At 44.1% G+C, this 22,248-nt stretch overlaps 1 protein-coding gene across 1 annotated transcript in view; it reads right to left on the bottom strand.

Moving 5' to 3' along the window:
- LOC120399234 (lysine--tRNA ligase-like) overlaps positions 1-22,248 on the bottom strand; it is a 38,189-nt gene that overhangs the window by 12,873 nt on the left and 3,068 nt on the right. The window contains exons 2-9 of the mRNA XM_039527311.1: positions 20,029-20,104; positions 13,843-14,008; positions 10,428-10,521; positions 8,736-8,922; positions 5,806-5,931; positions 1,868-1,987; positions 836-998; positions 243-416 (exon numbers count right to left, since the gene is read on the bottom strand). Coding sequence (XP_039383245.1) covers positions 243-416; positions 836-998; positions 1,868-1,987; positions 5,806-5,931; positions 8,736-8,922; positions 10,428-10,521; positions 13,843-14,008; positions 20,029-20,104 — 1,106 coding nt within the window. The remainder of the gene's footprint in view (positions 1-242; positions 417-835; positions 999-1,867; positions 1,988-5,805; positions 5,932-8,735; positions 8,923-10,427; positions 10,522-13,842; positions 14,009-20,028; positions 20,105-22,248) is intronic.

Here is a 22,248-nt window from a genome sequence, read left to right as displayed (position 1 = left end):
TATTGGTATTATGGTAGAGACACACACAGACTTCTTTCCTCACCATAGAAGTGAAACTTAACCATGGTATGAAATACACTGTTACAAGAAGCGAGAGAATATCATGCAGTTGCAATCCTGTGAGACAAACATTTCTTTAGTGATCATTGAAATGTCAAATAACTTTAAAATGAAAATGTCTTACTACTTAATTCATTACACCATTCAAAACCCAGAGACAAGCCCTGACAGATTTAATGTACCCTCAGTATCCAGACTTTCTGGTGCTGGCATTTTTTCTCCCGTGACTTTCTCCAATTCTTCCATCATTCTGACTCGTTTAAAAGGAGGAGTGAAGTCAATTTCTACTGCCTTTCCCTCAGGGCCATCTGGATGGTAAGTGATCTTGTAGCCACCTGTCACATTCTTCACCATGCCTTAGGGTAAGTAAAATGTGAGGTGTCAGAGAAGTCATCTTAATCTGACTGAATTCCTGGACTTTTATACAAGCAGCTGCAGTATAACTTGCAACATATTGTCTGTTCTGATCAAGAGATACCAAACATTACCTGATAATCATATACAACAATTTATTTGCAAGAGGGAAGTCAGGGAAATTTCTCTCCTGTCCCCTCATATCTTGTTCTCTGGATCTAATTATTCAATATTATCCAAGCAAGAAAGTATTATCCCCCCTCCTCCCCTTTATATTTCTTAATTGGTTGCATTTTTATTTGGGAAATATAAGTTATGGACCTTTTTCCACACCTTTATGGTCTTTGAGTGACTCTCACCCAACCCAAACCACTGAAGTTACTCATTAATGAATGTATACAATCATCACCCAAGGACATACCTGACAGCAGCTGTTCAGTGATGTCCATGAGATCATTGTAATCTGCATAAGCCATGTAGAACTCACACGTAGTAAATTCTGGATTGTGGGTTTGATCAATTCCTTCATTTCTGAACTGACGTCCAACTTCATATACCCTCTCCAGACCTCCAACTACTAGCATCTGGGAAGAAGATCCAGATTATTCCCTAGTGACTTTCTATTCTATTCTATTCTATAGAATAATTCTATATTACAAGTGTCTAACAAAGGATGATTAGCCATACTATTCACCATATGTTAGGTGAAGCAGTATATATGGGGATGTGATCTTTGCCAGTTTTTCCTGCCAATTCTGTATGGCAGCCCTTCATTGAAATAATAAGAGCCAGCCTAAAATTAGAATCCAGTCTCGCAAGCCCTCTGTATATACACAACTCCCAGTGACTGCCTGTTGCTTTCCAATGGCTGGTTTGCTATGGGAGGGGACTTACAGAAGGGGAGTCCTTAGTATTTGGGACTGAGAACCAATATATAAAACACAAAGTCTAAACCCACTTTTTTAAAGAGATGTTTTACAATTGGCAGGTATTTGCTTTTCCTAAGTGTAAATGAACTGCAAATGTTAAAGGCAGATCCATGAAGACTTAGGTAGCTTTAAATCATGTTGCAGCACCAATGTGAGAGATATGATTCAATAACTCCTACCTGTCCACAGAGGATTGACACTGATTCCTAAGTCAAATAGATATACTTAGTCACCACAGAACATTTCCAAAACAATTAGTCATTGCCAGAGTACAATTTTTATTCATGTACATATATATTAAAAATATTAGTAATCTACTTACCTGTGGGAACTTCTTGATATCTAGAAAATGAAGGCTATGTAATTCATATAGCAGAGTCCAAGTTTTTGGGCTTAACCTGTTTATAGTATTATATGGACAACACTATAATGCAAAAATATATGCACAATCTTGTTCTGTGGGAAAGTGAGAGCATTGCATATCATTGTTAAGCATGTAAGCGGATATTATACAGTTGCTGCACCTTGTGGTATAGTTCAGGAGCTATCCTCATGTACAAGTCCATGTTGAGGTCATTGTGATGTGTGATAAAAGGTTTGGCTGCTGCACCACCTGCTATCATATTCATCATGGGAGTCTCCACCTTTAAAAGAAGAAAGAGCTTGGATGTCTTTCTAAAAGATATTCTGTAGCTCAAACAGAAGTTACTGGCTTGATGCAGGAAATATTGGGTGATGTTCTATGGTCTGTGATATATACAGGGAGTTGCACTAAATGACCATAATGGTCCCTTCTCGCCTTAAAGACCTATGAAAAAGCAATTCCCCTACAACATGCCAAGCAGATAAGAAGCAGAAGGATGAGCTAGAGACAGACAGCCATTTAGACTGGAAACACATTATGTTTTTCCACATGGATGCTTTAATGGGAGTTTGAGTAAGGGATGAGTTCAGCCTATTATAGTCAAGAAATAGATAAACACTTCTAAACCATACTCTGTAAAGGGAAAAAAAGTTCAGTAACATCAGCTGTACAAAAAGATTCTCACCAATATTGTTACTAGTTTGCAATAAAAAGCAACCCTCCCCCAAAATAATTACTTATCCTAATAGTGACTTTTTTATTCACAAAAAATAAAAGGTAAGTTTCTCACCTGCAGAAAGAAACTGTTTGTGTTTTTTCTGTAAATGTGTCACATTTCTGACAGCACAAATACACATTTTTGAATTTTGCACTAAAAAAATGGTGTTGGAGGCCAAGATGTAAGGGGACGGGAGGTAGAGACTTTTCAGTTGCAAGCTCAATATTCTAGAACACTGTCACAGAAGAGGACAGGACAGGTCCCAACTTCACTCTTGCTCTGATCCAGTACATTCTTAAGTGCATGTGTAACTAAGCACTCAAGTAGGAGTATTGGCTTCAGAGGGACTACTCACAAGTTCGAGCTTACATATGTGCTTAAGTCTTTGCTGGATAAGGCCCTATATTCAGGTGGCACTATAAGATGCATCTTTTTTGTTATAACAAACCAAAAAGAATCAGAATGGAAGAAAATTCAGTGGCACACTCAGAACTATCATCTTGGTCAGGGGTGGGCAAACTTTTTGGCCGAGGGCCACATCTAGGTATGGAAATTGTATGGTGGGCCATGAATGCTGATGAAATTGGGGGTTGGGGTGTGGGCTCTGGCTGGGAGCGCAGGCTCTGGGGTGGGGACAGAAATTAGGAGTTCAGGGTGTGTGAGGGGGCTCCAGGCTGGGGTGCAGGGGGGCGCGGGCTCCAGCTGGGGGTGCAGGCTCTAGGGTGGGGCTGGGGATGAGGGGTTGGGGGTGCAGGAGGTTGCTCCGGGCTGGGACCGAGGGGTTCGGAGAGTGGGAGGATGCTCTAGGCTGTGGCAGGGGGTTGGGATGCAGGAGAGGGATCAGGAGTGCAGGCTCTGGGCAGCACTTACCTCAAGCAGCTCCTAGAAGCAGCAGCATGTCCCCCCTCTGGCTCCTCTGTGGAGACGCAGCCAGGCGGCTCTGCACACTGCCCTGTCTGCAGGTACTTTGGGAGGGGGCAGCGTGCAAAGCTCCCTGGCTGCCCCTACATTTAGGAGCCGGAGGGGGGATGTGCTGCTGCTTCCAGGAGCTGCAGGGAGTGGGGCAAGCCCCTGACCCCACTTCCTGTCTGGAGTGCTGGAGCAAGGCAAGCCCCAGCAGGAGCTTGAGGGCCGGATTAAAATGTCTGGAGGGCTGGATGTGGCCCCCGAGCTGTAGTTTGCCCACCCCTGATCTTGGTGATTAAAGCTAGAAAAAGATACAGACTTGTCTTGGGGTTACATTTTCAGAAGTGCCTAAAGATATGTCTACATTGCATCTGGGAGGCGTGATTCCTAGCACGAGTAGACAGACTCGCACTAGAGCCCCAAAAATGGCAATGTGGATGTTGCAGCACAGGCAGTGACTTGTGCTAGCTAGCCAAGCTCGGGCCCAGGGGTTGGGAAGGCTTGGACTCAGGTGTCTAGCCCAAGCCCATGCCGCAACTTCCACACTCCTATTTTTAGTGTGCTAGCTTGAGCCGAGCTAGTGTGACTTTTACACTAGGAATCACATCTCCCAGCTCCAGTGTAGACATACGCTAACTGACTTAGGAGTAGAGCAGGTTGGAAAGTTTCTAACAGAACATTGTTGCAACTGGAGAATGCAGATTCATCAAAATGAAAAGATTTCACAGAGAAAATTTGATTTTGATGAAGCAGCAATGGTACCCAGGGTTCTGTCAGAACTGTGGCCATGTTCTGGAATGGGAGGAAGCCCAGCCCAGTTCTTTTCTTCCTAACCAGCCTCTCCAGCAGCTCCCAGGCATTCCCAATGCACCATGTGCAACTGCTGTGTACATAGGGCCTGGTGCCACAATTTTCCTGAGGCATGAAAGGGTAGTTGTGATTTAATACTTGCAATCTCAGCAAACCTTAACAGAATTTTATGGGGCAAAAAAAGACACTTTTCTAACCTAAGGGGTTTCTCCCTGGTGAATTTCCAAAGGCCTGCTGCAAACAATGGAGATCTTAGACTATCTCAAAAAAGTCACAAGAATCCTTTACCATAGAAAAGTGTTGGGCAACCCAAGTAGAGGGGTCACGACCAGCTTCTCCTAGAAAACTGCCAACTAGGAGATACAAAAGCTACATAAAGACCTCTTAAAAAATCAAAAATCAAACTAAGACTAGTGCACTCAGCAGGTGCCAGAATGTTTGAAACACTGCCTGTGAAGTGGGCTCCACCCATAGAGGGTATCCCAGTACCCAGCCTCATAAAATAATCAGCCACTGCACTGGAAACACTAAACATTCAGATGACCCAAGTGGCCCCGGGGTCTTTTGACACCCAGTTTGCTGAAGGGCTCCAACGTATCACATTGAAACAGGTCCTTCTTCTGACTCCCACTAGCACGGATTACAAAAGACCTCAGAATTGGCACAGTAACTAGATGTGAATTCAGCATAAACTAACATGTACCATAACTTTCCAGCAACTAATATCTCGGTATATTCTATTGTGGTATGTTCATTTGAATTAGAATGCTGCAAGACAACACTGACAAGACTGCATGTCCATATTGTTTGAGTATGTATTCATATACACAGTGGAGGCACTTGTTGTGACTCCTTAACTAAGTGTGTGTTGAGTTTTTAAACATATGGATGCACGCGCGCACACACACACACACACACAGAGTCAGTTGAGGGGCCCTAAACCCCGAGGGCCACACTGGCAATTTGATGGCAGGCTGAAGACTACATCCAGGCCTGCCCCTGCAGTCTTTATTGATTTCAATGTGAGCTTTGCCTGGTAAAGGACATGAATTACATATCAATACTTTAGAAACCAAACATACCTACACAATCATAACAGTAACTTGCACTTCAATCTTCCTTGACATATGGTTAGATATTGTTTATTAGTCTTTTTTGTTTCGCCACCAAAGAAAGCAACACCATTTGAAAGGAATTTGCATCTGGCTGGGTCCTTTCCATGGACCTCTCTTCTATGTGCAAGACATAGCGAATTGGAGGGCAGCTGCAGGCTCCATTTTAGAACTCTGCAGGCCACGCATAGCCTTCAGGCCACACTTTGGGCATCCTTGCTGTATATGGTACTGTATTACCTGCCTTAGAATTTTAAACACCAGGAACAACATGTATCTTTATGGAGGCTATAACTGACTATGAATCACCAATGAAACATACTTAGATTAATTCAACTAATGATTTTGGGCGCCCAACTTGATTTTCAGAAAGTACTGAGCATCCTTCAGCTGAAAACTTGACCCCTTAAACTTGTCTCAGGTTGGGTGGGCACCCAAAATTGTGTGCCACTTTTGAAAGTCTTGGCCATTAAAATATTATGTATCTGAATGATTATGAAGCATGTCGTGACATAATGCAACCATCATGTCAATCATCTTTTCAGGCCATACCTCAAGAAATCCAAGGTTATCCAGGAAGTTTCGTAAGAAAGTGATAATTTTACTCCTCATAATAAACTTCTGCCTCACATTCTCATTCATGATCAAATCTAGGTAACGTTGACGATATCTGGTTTCCTATAAAGAATCACAAAAAATGATAATATAGATACTGATAAAGCACAATATCCAGCTATTAAATCAACATTCAAAATTAATTGAGTTACTACTCAAGTATGTAATTTCTTTTGACTCAGATATTTCCCTCAGCAGGAAGAATAACCTGCATTCCTATTCCAGAAAGGAGCAAGAAAGCAGATATGTTATGACCTGCCAAACAAATCCAAATTAAAAAATAAAACCCCACAATTTTTTAAAAATTAAGTTTATGTTTCAGTTTAACTGTCCCAAATTCCTTCCTTTTGAAACATAACATTATCCAAGTGTAAAAAAACAACACAGGGATGTATCTGTGGTCTAAGCATCAGCCTTGGAATACCTAGACTCCCTTGAACTGTAGATTCAAATTAAGCAAGTCCTACTCAGCCATCACAGTAAGTATATTGAGTGCCATGAAGAACTCTGAGATGGGGTCTTTTGTAGGGTACTGTAGCAGGCTTCATTTGGGGGCCATCAGGCCTAGTGGTCAGGCCATGGCCAAACTCTCTCTCTCTGGTCTTGGGACTGCTCTTCTGGGCAGTCCAGAGGGCCCAGCAGCCAAGTCACAGTTCGTTGTCCCCTGAAGTCCTCTGCAATCTCTCAGGTGGTTGGGGAAGAAGGGAAGCAGGGCTGGCTCTAGGCACCAGCAAAACAAGCAGGTACATGGTGCAGCACATTTCCAGGGGGCATCATTTTGGCCATCCTTTTTTTTTTTTTTTTAACTCACTTCCTCCCCTCTCACAACCCTGCAGAAGTGGAGCCATGGAGCAGCTGGGGATCCACACTGGGAGCTGAGAACCCATGTGACCCTGGGAGCTGTAGTTCCTTGCCTAGCTCCCTGCCTATAGAGCCAGCCCTGGAGCAGGGAAAGAACTACATTTCCCAGCAATCCCTTGGCTGCTATCAACAGGAAAGGGAGGGGTAGGGAGTGAGGTAGCTGAGCCATGCTGCAAGTCGAAAGGGGTGGCACTGCGAATGGGGAATAAGTTGCCCGAGTAGTAGAAGGGTTTGCCCCAGATGTTCCCTTCAGAAGACTTCCCCAGACTGCATTATGGATACTGCTGTGACCTCACCTTGCAGCCAACAAAGAAGGAATTGGGTGGACTAAATGGACAGTGAACCTCTCCATCTGAAGCCTAGCAAGGGAGGTACATGGATCCCACTAGAATTTAAAATGAAAAGTAAGGGAGGGAGGGGAGGCTCTACTAGGGGACTTCGGCAGCTTTAGATACAGTACCAGGCATGTAGGAGAATTTGCATGTCTGAGCCATGGAAGCGGAAATTGACTTTTCCTTTCCAGATTTAGCTAATATTCAGAAAGGGAATCTAGCACCTGCCTTCCAGATTTGAACACCCTCAAAATTCAGGAGTGCTCAAGCTCAATTTGGGCAACTGTTACGTCATTTCTCCCAAATCAAATATACTGATCCACTGTAACTTGCTGTAGAAAAAGTAGGATAAGAAATGAAGAAGCAAGAAATGCTTCCCAGTGGTTTTTAGGACTGGAATTGCTATTATCAACAGCTATTGCCTTTTTTTTTTTAAGTTTTATTTGTTTAAAAGGAAGACAGTGATATTGCATTGGCAAATTCCCCATAGAAACAAAGAGTAGAACAAAAGAATAATAAAGGCATCTCAACTTTTCCTCATTTATGTAGGACAGTCTTATAATATCCATCCAGATATCCTCCAATCACACAAGCTGAAAATTGTTCCACTTTATTGCAATTCTGTAACCATATGGGAACCAATCCTGTCTGTGTTCTGTGCACATCCAAAATTCCTGCTGAATGACCCACCCTAGGAGCGAGTTACCAGTGACCCAGGGCTGGGACAGCAGGAGGCTGCAGGTTGAGGGGAGAGCCCAGGGCTGGGGCGGCAGAGAAGTGTGGGTGGGGGAGGAGCTGGTGGGGAAAGGAGGAGCCCAGGGCTGGGGCAGCCGGGGGTGCGGGGGGGGGAGAGAGAGAGCCTAGGGCTGGGGTGGGGGGCAGCCAAAATTTTTTTTGCTTGGGGCGGCAAAAAATCTAGAGCCGGCCCTGAAGGGAAGCATAGGAGGACCTAAGCCTTCGTTCTCCACCAGGTCCCATCTGGGGGCTCATGGGGAGAGAGGATGGGGTGGCTCTGTCACTTCTGGCTGCCACTCCAGATTTGCCTCCCCTGGGCTGCTTTCTACCTTCTCTACAAGCAGAAAGCTGGGGCCATGCCCCAAACTGAAGGGAAAACAAAGTCTCAGGAATTCAGAGCCTCAGCTGGTGGGAGATGGGGGCTTCCCAACTCACTCAGAGTCCAGTTGTTGCCCCTAGTCAAGGGAAAGGTGGGAAGGGGGTGTCCTACCTCCGTCGATTGCTCTGCCTCAGTGGATACAGTTTGTCTGGCTTCCTTCAGGCTGCCCCCCGCCCCACCCTTACACACAAACACACACACTCTCTCTCTCTCAGCTTCGTTTGGAAATAACTGCCCAAATATCCTAGTACAACATTTCCCCATCCCTCTCTGTGCAAGCTGACTTCTGCCCTCCCACACCCCAGCAGTGGCTGAAATTCACTAATGGTGTTTGCATGCATATTCTTCATAAAGCACTTTGTGGCAGTTTGAGCTGAAAAGTGTTATATTAATTCAAGATATTATATGAGATCCATAGCTGTGTGTTCAAACTGTACAGACAAAAAAAAAGGCCAACATGAATTTACTTGTACAAAAGAATCAGAAGTAAATCCCATGGAACAATTGCTTCTAGGCAGCTATCAATGGGCTCCCCAGCCATTGTCCCTGATTGAAGTTACCTGATCTTTGAATCCATAATGAAGATGAGGCAGCATATGCAAGCATGGTGACAGCAGAGTTATTTCTTTAGCTATGATGCTAAGTTCTCCATGCTTGGTTCTCCCAGGATATCCCAAAACTCCTATGATGTCTCCTCGCCGCAGCTTATCTATGGTCTTGGTGAAAAGGTCTTCAGACTTAAAAAATCTGACAAAAAGAAGCAGCTGACTTAGAAATGCAGATTCCTTTCCCAACCATTAGCTTTCTGTCTAAGGTAGAAAATAACTTTTAGCACAGTTAAACTAAAACCATCCTTGTAAAGAATTATCCTAAGATATTTCTTTCTTGATTGAAATATAGTTATTTACGGTTATTGTGGATAGAATATAATAGATTACAAATAATAATTTAAATTAAAATTCACCTAAATGAAAAGCACTATGAATTTACACTAGTAACTAACTGCATACATCAAATATCAGAGGGGTAGCCGTGTTAGTCTGGATCTGTAAAAGCAGCAAAGAATCCTGCTTTAACTGCATACATGTGATTGAAAAGTTCAGTCAACTTTAACTACACTACTCAAATTCAAGTTATATTCCATTTTTTGCCCCTTGATACTATAACTATTCAAAAAAGGATTTCTCCACTAAACCACTGGGTTGGTTAATAGAAATTAAAATCTCATCATTTTCGGGATGTAAGCAATCATCAAAAATAAATAAATAGATAAGCACAGCAAATAGCCACAAAGATTCTTTCAGATTTTCACACGCATTCACTTTGACTATGTTCACATCCCTTTTGTATTTTTTTTCTGCCAATAGTCTAACATATTTACTAGCAGGAATATTTGCCCAAATAGCACATTTTAAGTGAATATTGCAGAAACAAATTTCAAATTCCTATTCCCAGGCACACACCAGAAAACTGGATTTCATAAGAGTCACACTCACACATTCAGGAAACACATCCTCAGCTGGGGTAAACCAGCATAGCTCCTTTGACATCCAAGGGCTGATTTACTCCAGCTAAGGTGCTACCTCTCCTCTATGTCTCCCATCAAAATAGAACACCACAGCAAACAGTTCAAGAACAATGAACAAGTTGAAATCTGTTAGCATGCAAACATTCAGCAAATAATTTCTAAGTGTGAACAAAGGTATAGAAGCTAATCTGTTGCAGTATAATTCATGAGCAGAACACAGCCAAATCTAACAATTATTAACAACAAATAGTTTGCCCAGCCAAAAAGTAAAAACACTTAGCCTTTAATTAGGCAATGGTTAGAAGCCCATTGAAGTGAGTGGGGAGACTCATCACATCAATGGGCTTTGGGTCACCCCTATAGAGCTTTATTTGGTTCAGAGCATTGTGCAAATATTAACTAAATAAGCTTCCGGAGCTATTGAGCAGCTGTTTGGAAGAGCACCATCAATAAGGCGTTAAAACCACAAAGTTTAGAGCAGCTTGGATCTGGATCTGAATTTTAGGTTTGGACCACAGAAAGGTTTGCTTCCTTCTAACACTGAACAAGGAACTCCATTAGGTAAACGGCTTTATTCCTAAAGCTATTCCATCTCTCTTTCTGCTTCTCTGCACAGCTTCTGCCAGCAGCCTTCCCAGGCTCCCTGCAACAGATTTAAAGAAGCAGAGAGAGAGAGAGAGTGTGTGTGTAGGCTCCACATTATTCAGAAGTAACGTTTACTCACTTAGCATTGGCCATAACTTGTAATTTAAGTCCATTTCCCCGGAGATCATAGAAGTAGAGCTTTGCACCAGCAGATCTCTTGGCATGAATTCGTCCTGGAAAAAAAAGGGGAGGGTTGTTTGTAGATAGATGATAAGAAAACAACATGGGGGGAGAATTCCATGTCTAGTGACTAACCTGACTGCAGTATGGACGAGCTGGAGTTATCCAGCCTTTTCTTTCTTTCGACTACTTGATAAGAGACCATCTCATTGACCCACCTTCCCACCCAGAACCCCAGTTTGGACTACCAGGAAGGGCTCTGCTGAGCACTGGCGATAAACAGAATATAGTTTGAGAACCTATGATGTAGAGTTGCAAAGCCGGAAAATAATCATAGGAGAAGTGCATGTCTAGTGCCACATTCTATTAGACATTAGGATTATTCATAATCACAGAGCAGACTAAGTGCACTTTCCAATCGAGGTGCAGAATTTTGAAATTCTCTGTTATAATATAGGGCTTGATCTATTTTTCTGATAACTTCAAAGCAAGAGACAGTTACAGTGGTTAGCAGCCTTCTATGAGAGGACACATGCATGCTGATAGAGAGTTTCAGAGATTTCTCAAAAAATGAAGAAGAAGATTGATATCAGTGACACACTGGCAGGCTCATGATTTAGAACAAATACACTGTTCCGCACAATACAAAGGAGGCGATACTAGAATTGGTGCAGGTGATGAATGCAGGAATAACTAATCTGCTTCAGATACGACCACTAACCCAAACCTTCAATCAAAACTGAAGAGAAGTTTTTGTTTTGCTTTGTTTTGGGGCGGGTCTTATTTGTTTAATGAATTATCTTTCTTTTTTGTACACCTGTACTTCCTGCAGGCTGCTCTCAGTTGCTGGGAGGGACCAGTCAGCATGACACGACTAGGGATTGAGTGGAGGACAAAGGTTATTTAAACTTACTTTGGCACACCCTTGCCACTGCTATGCTGAGCACTCCTCAGTCACAGTTCAGGATTTGGGCCCATAAATCCAGGGAGGGGATCAGGTTACTAGGTATGACTCACACCTCAGCTTCAACTTGGAAGCCCAACTTTGAAAGGAGTTATAAATCCTCCTGCCTCAGGACATAAGGCAACCCCTAACTAAAGCTGGCCATGAAGGAACTTTCCCTGGGGTGAATTATTCTGTAACCATTTTCACTACCATTTTTTGCACCTTCCTGTGAAGCAGCTGTTACTATCCTGGCACTGGGCTGCACCCTGGAAGTGGCCAGCAGGACCGGCTCCTAGGTGGGGGAAGCATGGGGTTCTGTGTGCTGCCCCGGACTCGAGCACAGGCTCTGCACTCCCACTGGCCGGGAACCACAGCCAGTGGGAGCTGCGGGATGATGCCTATGGGTGAGAGCAGCACATGGAGCCTCCTGGCCCCCTGCCTAGGAGCTGGACCTGCTGCTGGCTGCTTCCGGGGTGCAGCACGGTGCCAGGACAGGTAGGGAGCCTGCCTTGGCCCCCCTGCGCTGCTGACTGGGAGCCACCTGAGGTAAGCCTGTGCCCCAACACTGAGCCCCTGCCCTGAGACCCCCCAAATCCAGAGCCCCCTCCTGCACCCAAACCCCTCATCCCCAGCCCAGAGCCTGAACCCCAGCTGGATACCTCACCCCCCTCCGAAGCTCAACCTCCTACCCCAGCCCAGAGCTCCCTCCTACATCCTGAATCCCTCATCCCTGGCCCCACCCCAGAGCCCACACCTCCACCCCAGAGCCCATACCCCCTCCCGCACTCTGAATCCCTCAGTCCCACCCCCCCATCCTGGCACCCTCTCTGCACCCCAAACCCCTCATCCCCAGCCCCACCCCAGAGCCCATACCCCCAGCTGGAACCCAGGGGCGGCTCCAGGCACCAGTGCAGCAAGCGCATGCCTGGGGTGGCAAGCTGCGGGGGGCGGCCTGCTGGTCGCTGTGGGAGTGGCAGTCAGGCAGCCTTTGACGGCATGCCGGCAGGAGGTCCACCGGTCCTGCGGCTTCGGCAGCAATTCGGCAGCAGGTACGCTGAAGGTGCAGAACCGGCACATGACCCGCAGAAACGCCGCCGAATCTGCGTGACCAGCAGACCACCTGCAGGCGTGCCACCGAAGGCCGCCTGACTGCCATGTTTGGGCAGCAAAAAACATAGAGCCACCCCTGCTGGAGCCCTAACACCCCTCTCCGCACCCTAACCCCCTGCCCCAGCCCAGAGCCCACACTCGCACTCCAAATCCCTCATCCCCAGCTCCACACCAGAGCCTGCACCCCCAGCCGGAGCCCTCACTTCCCCCCGCACTCTAACCCCCTGCCCCAGTCCAGGATCCCCTCCTGTACCCTGAACCCCTCATTTCTGGCCCCACTCCGGAACCCCTACCCCCCACCCAGAGCCTGTACCCCCTCCCACACCCCAACCCCTTGCTCAGCCCAGAACCCCCTCCCATATTTTGAACCCCTCGGCTCCACCCCCCAGCCTGGAGCCCCCTCCTGTACCCCAAGCCCCTCATCCCTGACCCCACCCCAGAGCTCGCACCCCCAGCCAGAACCCTCACCCCCTCCCATACCCCAACCCCCTGCCCCAGCGTTGTGAAAATGAATGAGTGAGGGAAGGTGGGGAGAGCAAGCGACGGGGGAGGGGTGGAGTAAGCATGGGGCAGGGACTCGGAGAAGGGGCAGGGCAGGGGTGTTCAATTTTGTGCAAGAAGGAAGTTGGCAACCCTAGTTTAAAATTTCTGCAGACATTGTCAAAGAACACCTTTTACTCAACTTTATCCAACGTACCAAGGCTCATTTAAATGTATTTTGACAAAAACCTGTTGTAGCACAAGCCAGAGACCTCTTGTCAAATTCAAATAGGATTTTACTTTATCTGCAGTTTGCAGTATCACCTAAATAGTGCAGAAGAACATTAATAATACAGAAAGAGAGAGTCCTTATGAATATATGTGATGTCACATGCAACAGTAACAGCGGGTCTCTAAGGATGAAAGGCTTTGAGTAAATTTAACTTCTATTTAAAAGGAAAAAATACTATGTACAAGTTTATGTTGTTCCCTGGCTCTCTATCCATTTGCAGATGTTTTCAGATGCGGCTTTTTTCAGGCGAAGTCCAGGCTATCTTAGAGACTACTTGATGCCCAGAGCCAGATAGCTTAATGGACATCAGCATTAGAGAAATAGAGTAAAAAGCATGTGGTCCTCTCCGAAATCAGAACAGATGACATTTTGTTTTACTTTTGTTGTTTAGTAGTACATAATCTGAAAAGACACACAATATAACCGAGTAACTGGATCTCATTCAAATGTATGCTCTACTGCAACCCACCCTTCCATATGAATAACTAATAAATAAAATGGAGGCTTTGGGAGCAATTAGAAATTACTACCCTGTCATGTACTAACCTGCCAGAGATAACTGTTTGTCAGGAAGTTGCTCTTCATTTCCAAGGTGGCTGAATTTGGCAAGGAATTCAGCAAGTGTAGTATTTGTATGGAATTTGTGTGGGTAAGGCTGTTCCCCTTTTTCTTTCAGCTGCTGGACAAAATCACTTCGAATCAGATGGTATTGCTGCAATGAAGATTTGGAGCAGAGTGAAGGACTTACAAATGATATACAGTCCAGTGTCTATAGTATTATTATTTTATATTATGTGCTGCAATATGAACTATTATTATGAGTGGGGCTGGTAGCACCTCCTATTATTAAAGTTCCATGATACTTCTCTTTATAAGACCAGGTTTTCAGTTACTTATAACTTTGCCACACGTTAACGGTGGCTGCAGTTTTCCCATGCCAAGTGTCTGCCTCAGGATGACTTGTTTTAAAAATTTTCAGCCAAACCAGTTTGGCTGTTTCTGAGAACAAGATTAGATGTTGTTTTGCGAAAACACTTTCATAAATTTGGATGACCTTTTCTTTGAAAAGCTATAATGCCCCCCATGCTTGGGAGCAGGGAACTAGAAATCTGGCTGGGGGAGGCTTTTGTGTTAGGTATGTGCTATTTGCCATCCCCACAAAAATCTTCCAAAATGTGGCCAATTTATAAGCCCTTGAAAAATATTGCAGTTTGTGCTTGCTTCTTAGATTTTTGCAGCTAAAATTCCCTGCAGATGCTGTCTACGTTTGGCATGCTGCAGCCTGGCACTGAGCAGAACTTTCTCTGGGCTGCCGTGGACTGTGCTGCATTTCTAGTTCCAGACACCTGAACTGAGAACAAGGAACCTGTCTCTCCTGTGCTCTCAGTGACCCCCTTGCATGGCCCCAGCAGCATAGAGGAGGAAGCCATCAGAGTTGAATACACAGGGGAGAAAAGCTGAACCTGCAGGGAGTAGAGGAAAGTGCAGAGTGGGATGGCGGGGAGGAGAGACTGGGATTAGCTGTGTAAGTAGACTGAGGGCTTGTCTATGCTTAAAATGCTACAACAGCACAGCAGTGCCACACAGCACTTCAGTTTAAACACTACCTATGCTGATGGGAGGATTCTTCCATCAACCTAGCACGGTCTACACAGTTAGTTAGCTTAATTTTGCCATTCAGGGCTATGGATTTTTCACACCCCGGAGCGAGGTAGTTACGCCAACCTACTTACCTAGTATAGACTAGGCCAGAGACTCAGAACCAGTGGGAAAGAGGTGAGAGAAGACAGAACGGATGAGGAGCCAGAGCAGACAGGGAGAACTGGGCCTGGTTGAATCAGGAAATTAAATCAAGAATGGATAGTGAAGAAGGCTGGCTATAGGATCCGTGCCTCATTTGTTGCGGACGTTAGAAGGTGTTTAGTGAATGAGGCAGGAGACTTCAGGAAGAGAAAGGACAGTCTCATGATTAAGGCAGCTGAATGCTGCCCTGGAAGACTGGATTCTATCCCTGCCTCTGCCACAAAGTTCCTGTGTGATGCTGGGTGAATCACTTAAGCCAAACTTTCTCTAAATCAGAAATTCTTAAGAGAACCTACCCAATAAAAAGCAGCTAAACAACAAGGAGCAAAAAAATGTTTAGGGGGTCAACTAAAGCTTGACACATGAAGAGAAGGGTAAGCTCTTTGGGGCAGAGATGGTCTTTTATCTTGTGTGTGTGGGTACAGGGCCCAAAACAATGGGGCTCCAATACCTGACTGAGGTCGGTCAGTGCTACTGTAACACAAAAACAATAACAAAACCTGTTATAGGAAATTGAGAATTATATGGCAACAAGGAGAACTGGTCACCACATGCATTCCTCCTGCATGCGCTAGCAAAAACAGGAGCTTTCAACCATCATCCTCACCTTCCTTGATCTAATACCAAACAAGAAGAATGATAGCAACGTGTTAACTCCACATCTTTCTGATACAGGTGTTTACACTAGACGATTCCATGGCCAGTCCCAGTTTACATAGCGGTTTCCAAAGAAGCACAATCAGAAATAACTCTGGGTCCTAAAAACGACCACTTCTCATGTGACAAACTGCAAACATTTCAGAAGCCATAAGGAGCTAATCTTGGCAAACTTAACACTACGGGGTGCTGCTAGGCATTTTTTATAGTGCATGCACCCAACATTGAGCCAGATCCTCAGCTGGTATAAACTGACAGTCCATTGACCTCAATTGAGCGATGTCAATTTACATCAGCTGAGAATCTGGCTCATAGTTTCTTAAATGGTAGTTTCAGTTTGGGAGCAATTGAATCGTTTATCTTGACATTCTGTCTAGATCTATCCACCCTGCTTCTCTAGCTTCATGCTAACTGGAATTTGAAGTGAGACAATATTTTGAGGCACAGATTGCTAGATAATAGGGTCTCCATACCACTGAGAAACACTAATTCCGGTAAAGATAAGAGATTGCCATCTACTGGTCTCTTAAGCAAGCTGTACCATAGAATCGCTTTCCTCTGGTAGGGATCTATCCTTCGATCATCATTATTAAACATGTATGTTACAGCCTATTCCTGCTTCTTACTTATTTTAATAATAAAGGGCCAACTCCTCAGCTGGTGTAAATCAATGGCACAACACTGATTTAAATCTGTCAAGGATCTGGTTTAAGAGAGGTAGCTCAGATGTCTGTGTTTTATATACACAGAAACGAGCATACTATTTTGAGTTTAGAAATACACAGGATTACACTTGCAGCATGCTGTTTTTCCATATTTGTAACAGTTGCCAGGCTCCCCATTCCTGTAATATACCTGAGCTAGCGTACGCCAGAAACTGTTTTCTCTGACACACTGGGCTGTTTCCAGCAGTTTCAGTTCATCAGAATAAAGCACAGGCAGTTTTGCTTCAGTAGAGGACTTTGGAATTGATTTATAGGCTGGATTAAACTTTTCCCCTTTGATGGCTATTGACTTGATTCCCAGCTATAAAATGTGAAATCACACATTGCAGCTTATACAATCGGTTGCTAATTTGCTAAGAATCTACAGCAGTGGAAATGGAAGTAAAACCCTTTATTATTAAGGCCTCCGCAAAAAGGGAGTTCACATATTAAACTCAAAATACTAGGATAATTGCAATCATTCAGCAGGCCTACTGTTTGATGTTACCCGACAGTTGCTGCTTAAATGTCTCCTGTGACATCAACCATCTGTTTGGCAGTAAGGAACACTGGACAATCTATTAAACGGCAGTGGGATTCAAAGGAAAGGATAAGAACCCTTTTGAAGGTTTTACCATTGAAAGTCCATGCCTTTCCTAAAAACCAATTAAAAAAACAACATATGTATGCAATGTTGCTGTAACTGTGCTGGTCCCAGGCTATTAGACAGACAAGGTGGGTGAGTTAATATTTTATTGGACTACTGTTTGTGAGACAAAAGTTTTTGAGCTTTTATACTGAGCTCCTCTCTGTGTAAGCTGAAAAGCTTCTCTCTCTCACCAACAGAAGTTAGTCCAAAAAAAGATAATGGGGAGTAGCTGCTCTTCACAGTGCTTTTATGTAATGGTGGTTAAGATTTTAATTTAACTCCCGTTCATTATTCTAAACTCTTCTACAATCCAAAAATCAACACACCCACTATGTTCAAACTGTGAAGTCAGCTGAGCAACTGACCACAGTAAATCAGCTTTGGCCATTAATTTCAGTTATGTCACTATAAAATCCAGCCTCAGTCTCAGAGAAAACATTGATGGTAAAAAAAACCAAAACAAACAAAAAAAACCCACTGCTTTGTTCCAGGCTAGCCTCTATAAAACTGAAAAGTCATATGTTGCTCTTGGGGGTGAGGACTCACACCACCATAGGAGGAGGTTACATACATCTGTGAGGCCACACAGATGCCATTTTGGATTAAAGTGGAGCTATAACATCAAGCTTGAGCAATGGGCCTCAGTTGCTGAGCAGATTCTTACAGATTTCTTCTAACACAGCTGTATCCCTTGTTCTTCAACCAAAAAAAAACCACTCACCACACAACAGTACATTTTGTTTATGTAATTCAGGTAAAAATCTTACTGAAATTATATCCCTCACTGTTATTTTATATTGGGCTGTATTCACCTTCTGGTAGAGTTCTAACTAGCCTGAGCACTAACTGGCATGAATTCTAGATGATTCACAAGCATACATGGGGAAGTCTGAAATATTTAGAGGTGGATGTCTATTCTAGATCAATGGAAGAAAAATTTCATTTGAACAAAAATCTTTGTTCTATCATCTGTTCCAAACAGCTGAAGTGTTGAAGAGCTAAAAGGCAAACATCAGAATAAGATGGCCACCATAGCAGAGCCAATCACAATGGGACACAAATACCTTCTGTAACATATGAATAAGGACTCTGAGCTAATATTCCACACTTGATATCCCATCAACCACTGTGTCCTTTTGAAGCCAATATATAATCAAGTGGGGAGGAAAAGAGGAACAAAAAAATATTTTACTACATACATATCTGCTCCTTACCTACACATATTGCTCACAAGCAGCAATATTCTACCTTGTGACATTACTAATTCCTTCACCTCCGCAAGGCAATTGGCTTTATTGAATGAACCAAGGGCATTTCTTTCCAATGTAAATACAGAGTAATCACTTGTACTATCACCTCCTTCACACGCACCCATGTGCTGGGGTGGAAAAACTGGCTTCTCCTCCCTTCTCAGCTCCCTCCTGCAACCCAAACAGCTAAACTGAAAGTGATGTATTCAAGGTTACATTTAATACTATTGGAGGCTAAATAAGGAACAGAGTATTCAGGACTTGTTCTCTTCACTGATGTGGAGTCTCATCATTAGGAAAGTGAAGCTGTATGTCTCAGTAAACCTGCCGCTGCTGCCTTGCTATGCTACAATTTGTATAGCAGCTTATAATAATGTGTATATGTAATGCTGACAGACCCCGGTCATTGGTGGGTGGGATCAAATTGGGCACCTTTGGAGCTTAGCTCATGTGGTAGAAGCTCATGCACTAAAAGCCAACTGGCTGTTCGCGAAGACTGTAGAGCAGACTCATTTAACTCTCTCTCTAAGTGGTCTCGGTGCCACTAGATGGGACAGAACACCACACCCAGAAGGTCTGTGGGTTACATATAATCAATTTTACTATAAAAAATGTTGGCCAATATTTTCAAATATGGGTGCCTAAAGTTCAGGTGAATTGGTAGTGTACTACAGAATCTATTTGAAATAAATTATTAGTGGTGTCAGGGTAGCCAGCTTTCTTCCTGCTTTGTACCAGGACAGCAGAACAAAGTAATAGGAACAGAAGTCAGAGTTGGTGCCGTGGTGATTTTGACCAATTCTGATGTTAATATACTGGAGATAGAGATAAACATCTTTGAGATTCAATTAAAACACAATGAATATCATAAATGAATAATCAAAAGTTGCCTCTGCGTCATATTGTTTGTTTTATTAGTGAAATAAGTTTCTATACGGTACCATAATTTACCTGTCACTTTACAGACCTAAGGAAAAAAAGAAACAGGTCCTACCCTAAAGAGCTTATAGTGTTAGGGTTAGATTGAAAAAATTGCACACAATATTGCACAGCTTCAGGAGCTATTTCCTGAGACAGAATTCTTCCTGGAACTCCCAGCATGCAGAAGGAACAAAATTACTGCTACAATCTTTAAGAAATGTTAAGTCAATTTCTTACTGAATTAAGTTTAAAAACAAAAAACAAAAACAAAAAAACAATGCAAACATTATTGTCCCGCTGGGCAGAGATGACCTATACCTGTTGAAAGCCCACCTGCAGAATAGCTTGAATCACGCCCTGCCCTCCCAGCTGTCCTCCCTGCCCTTACCCTGTCTCCCATCCCAGAAAGCAGCAGCCCCCTCCCTTCTGCTTCCAGGTTTTGCTGCCTCTCCCTGTGGGACACAGCTCACTGGCTGTGGCCCGGTAGCACGTGTGACCACGCGGGGCTGGGCTCTGCTAGGTCCAGCAGCCCCCTAGCGGCAGCCAATAGCTCTGCAGAGCCAATTCTGCAGGAAAAATTAAACTCAGTGCAGAACATTAATTCTGCATTATGCAGTGGCACAATTCCCCCAGGAGCAATAGACAAAATCTTCTTTGAGGGGCCATTAGCAGTACATCTTGAAAGATTCAAAACAGTTTAAGTCTGGTTCTCCTTATACTCAGTTATAGTTCAGCAGGGAATACCCACCTGGGGCCCATATTCCTCTTCAGATTCTCCTTTTCCCTGGTCAGACACAGTCTTGGGCTTAGCTGTTTGAAAATCCCTGCAAAAGAAGAATCTCCACAGTGAATTCACATTGAACTTTCAGAGGGCACTGCCAGTTCTTGTAGGCCAATATTCTGCACACACACCCCCACCAAAAAAAGTTAAATATATTTTAAGGGGGTTGGTTATAAACCCTAATATGAATGATTCCCCCCCCACGCACAATTTCTTTTTATCAATGAAACAGCAATGCCAACCCTAAGCTTTCAAAAATCATGATTCAAGCTCCCAAAACTCATAAGATTTAAAAAATAATACATTTGGGGTTCTTTTTATTTGCCTTCTTGGTTTTGAGCATTTATGTTTCATGCTTGCAAACTTTCCTCCACAGCAGCGAGGGTTAGAAATTTGTTTTTGTTTAAATCAAAGCTGAGATTCTTAGATAATCACCTGACTCCAGAAGCTGAGGCTTTATGAAGAATAAAGCCTCATGATAAAAATCATGAGAGCTGGCAACAGTGAGAAAAATAAGTGTCTTTTATTTAGGGTCAAACACAGCAGCATTGTTCCAAACCCATAAGGATCGAAGTGAAACTGAAAAGAATAGAACTATAAACAAAAGTAAATTACCGTTGCCCAAGCCTAATGAAATGCAAGAAGTGAACCAAAAAGTTGAGGTAGGGACTAGTATATTCATTATATTAAGATGAAAATATTTAAAATATCTAGTTATTAGTAACAAGTGAGGCTTTTTATATATGAAATCTTAATGTAATAGTGTGACAAAATCAAGCTTTTGTTTTTAGTCATATTGAGGGAATTTAATCAAATGTGTTATTGATCATGCTATGTATCTGAGTGGCTACACAAAGACTACATAGCAAGTGAACCAATGCCCTAGTATGCCACTAGAGGTGATATATTTCAGACATAAATCTGAGGTCCTGCCATTTGTGGTCTTTAAAGATCCCATGACAACTGCTATAGAAATTAGGGTGTTAACTCCAGGGTTCTGGCCAAATTCAGACCAGATAGTTACATTCCATTAACCTAAATTTCCTCTGAAGTTTCAAGTGGAAAAAAGTTATTTTTCCTGGCCAGGCATTTATGTCCTGAATTGTTGGTTGCTTTTTTCCTGAGAGTGGGAGGAAACAGGGGTTGTTTTAAATGTTGTTGTTCACTGTATAATGGCTGCCTTCAGAAAGATCAGTCATCATGATTATGTTTAGTAACAATAGGTCTGATCCTGAGAGCCAGGAGTCAGTGGGAGCTGGGTTGTTCTTATCAAATCTCAGGATTCGGGCCCCTTAATGTTTAAAAAATTATAAATACAAAATGGGCCCTGATTTATCATTGCCCTGCGGCCCTTTTACTCCAGCAAGGCTAGCACAAAGGAAACCTAGGGCAGGTGCAAGGCCCCCACCTTTGGGCAATACTCCTGGCACAGAAAAGCTCTATTAATGCTAGGTTTCGGAGTAGCAGCCATGTTAGTACTGTATCCGCAAAAAGAACAGGAGTACTTGTGGCACCTTAGAGACTAACAAATTTATTTCAGCATGAGCTACTAATGCTGTGTCATCTCTATTCCAAACCTGGGCCGAGTTGGTGTAGGGTACAGGTGGAGGAGGCAGATTGGGGGTGGGAAGGTGGAGACAGGGGCGGCTCCAGGCCCCAGCACGCCAAGGGCGGCATGCCGCGGGGGGGGGGCGCTCTGCCAGTCGCCGGGAGGGCGGCAGGCACGATGCCTTCGGCGGCATGCCTGAGGAGGGTCCACTGGTCCCGCGGCTCCGGTGGACCTCCCACAGGCGTGCCTGCGGAGAGTCCGCTGGTCCCACGGCTCCACCGAAGCCACGGGACCAGCGGACCCTCCGCAGGCACGCCTGCGGGAGGTCCACCGGAGCCGCGGGACCAACGAGCAGCAAAGCGCCCCCCACGGCATGACACCATGCTTGGGGAGGCGAAATGTCTAGAGCCGCCCCTGGCTGGAGAAGATCTAGTCCACTGGCAATTCTATGTCCCTGCAAAGCCTCACAAGGGCCTTTGCAAAAGGGGTGCAAGTTACAGTAGCACTGTCGATTGCACTGGTGCCTGTGCAGGGATGGATCTGGCCCTGTGCGGCGCTAGTGACTTCAGGTTGCAACATCCAGTACTGTTCACTAATGATCAACAAGTGGGCTGATCATCTAAAATGTTTTAAGTGTT

The sequence above is a fragment of the Mauremys reevesii genome, linkage group 2 (genome assembly GCF_016161935.1).
Source record: "Mauremys reevesii isolate NIE-2019 linkage group 2, ASM1616193v1, whole genome shotgun sequence".
Classification (NCBI taxonomy): Eukaryota; Metazoa; Chordata; order Testudines; family Geoemydidae; genus Mauremys; species Mauremys reevesii.
This window is presented reverse-complemented; position numbering and strand designations above follow the sequence as displayed.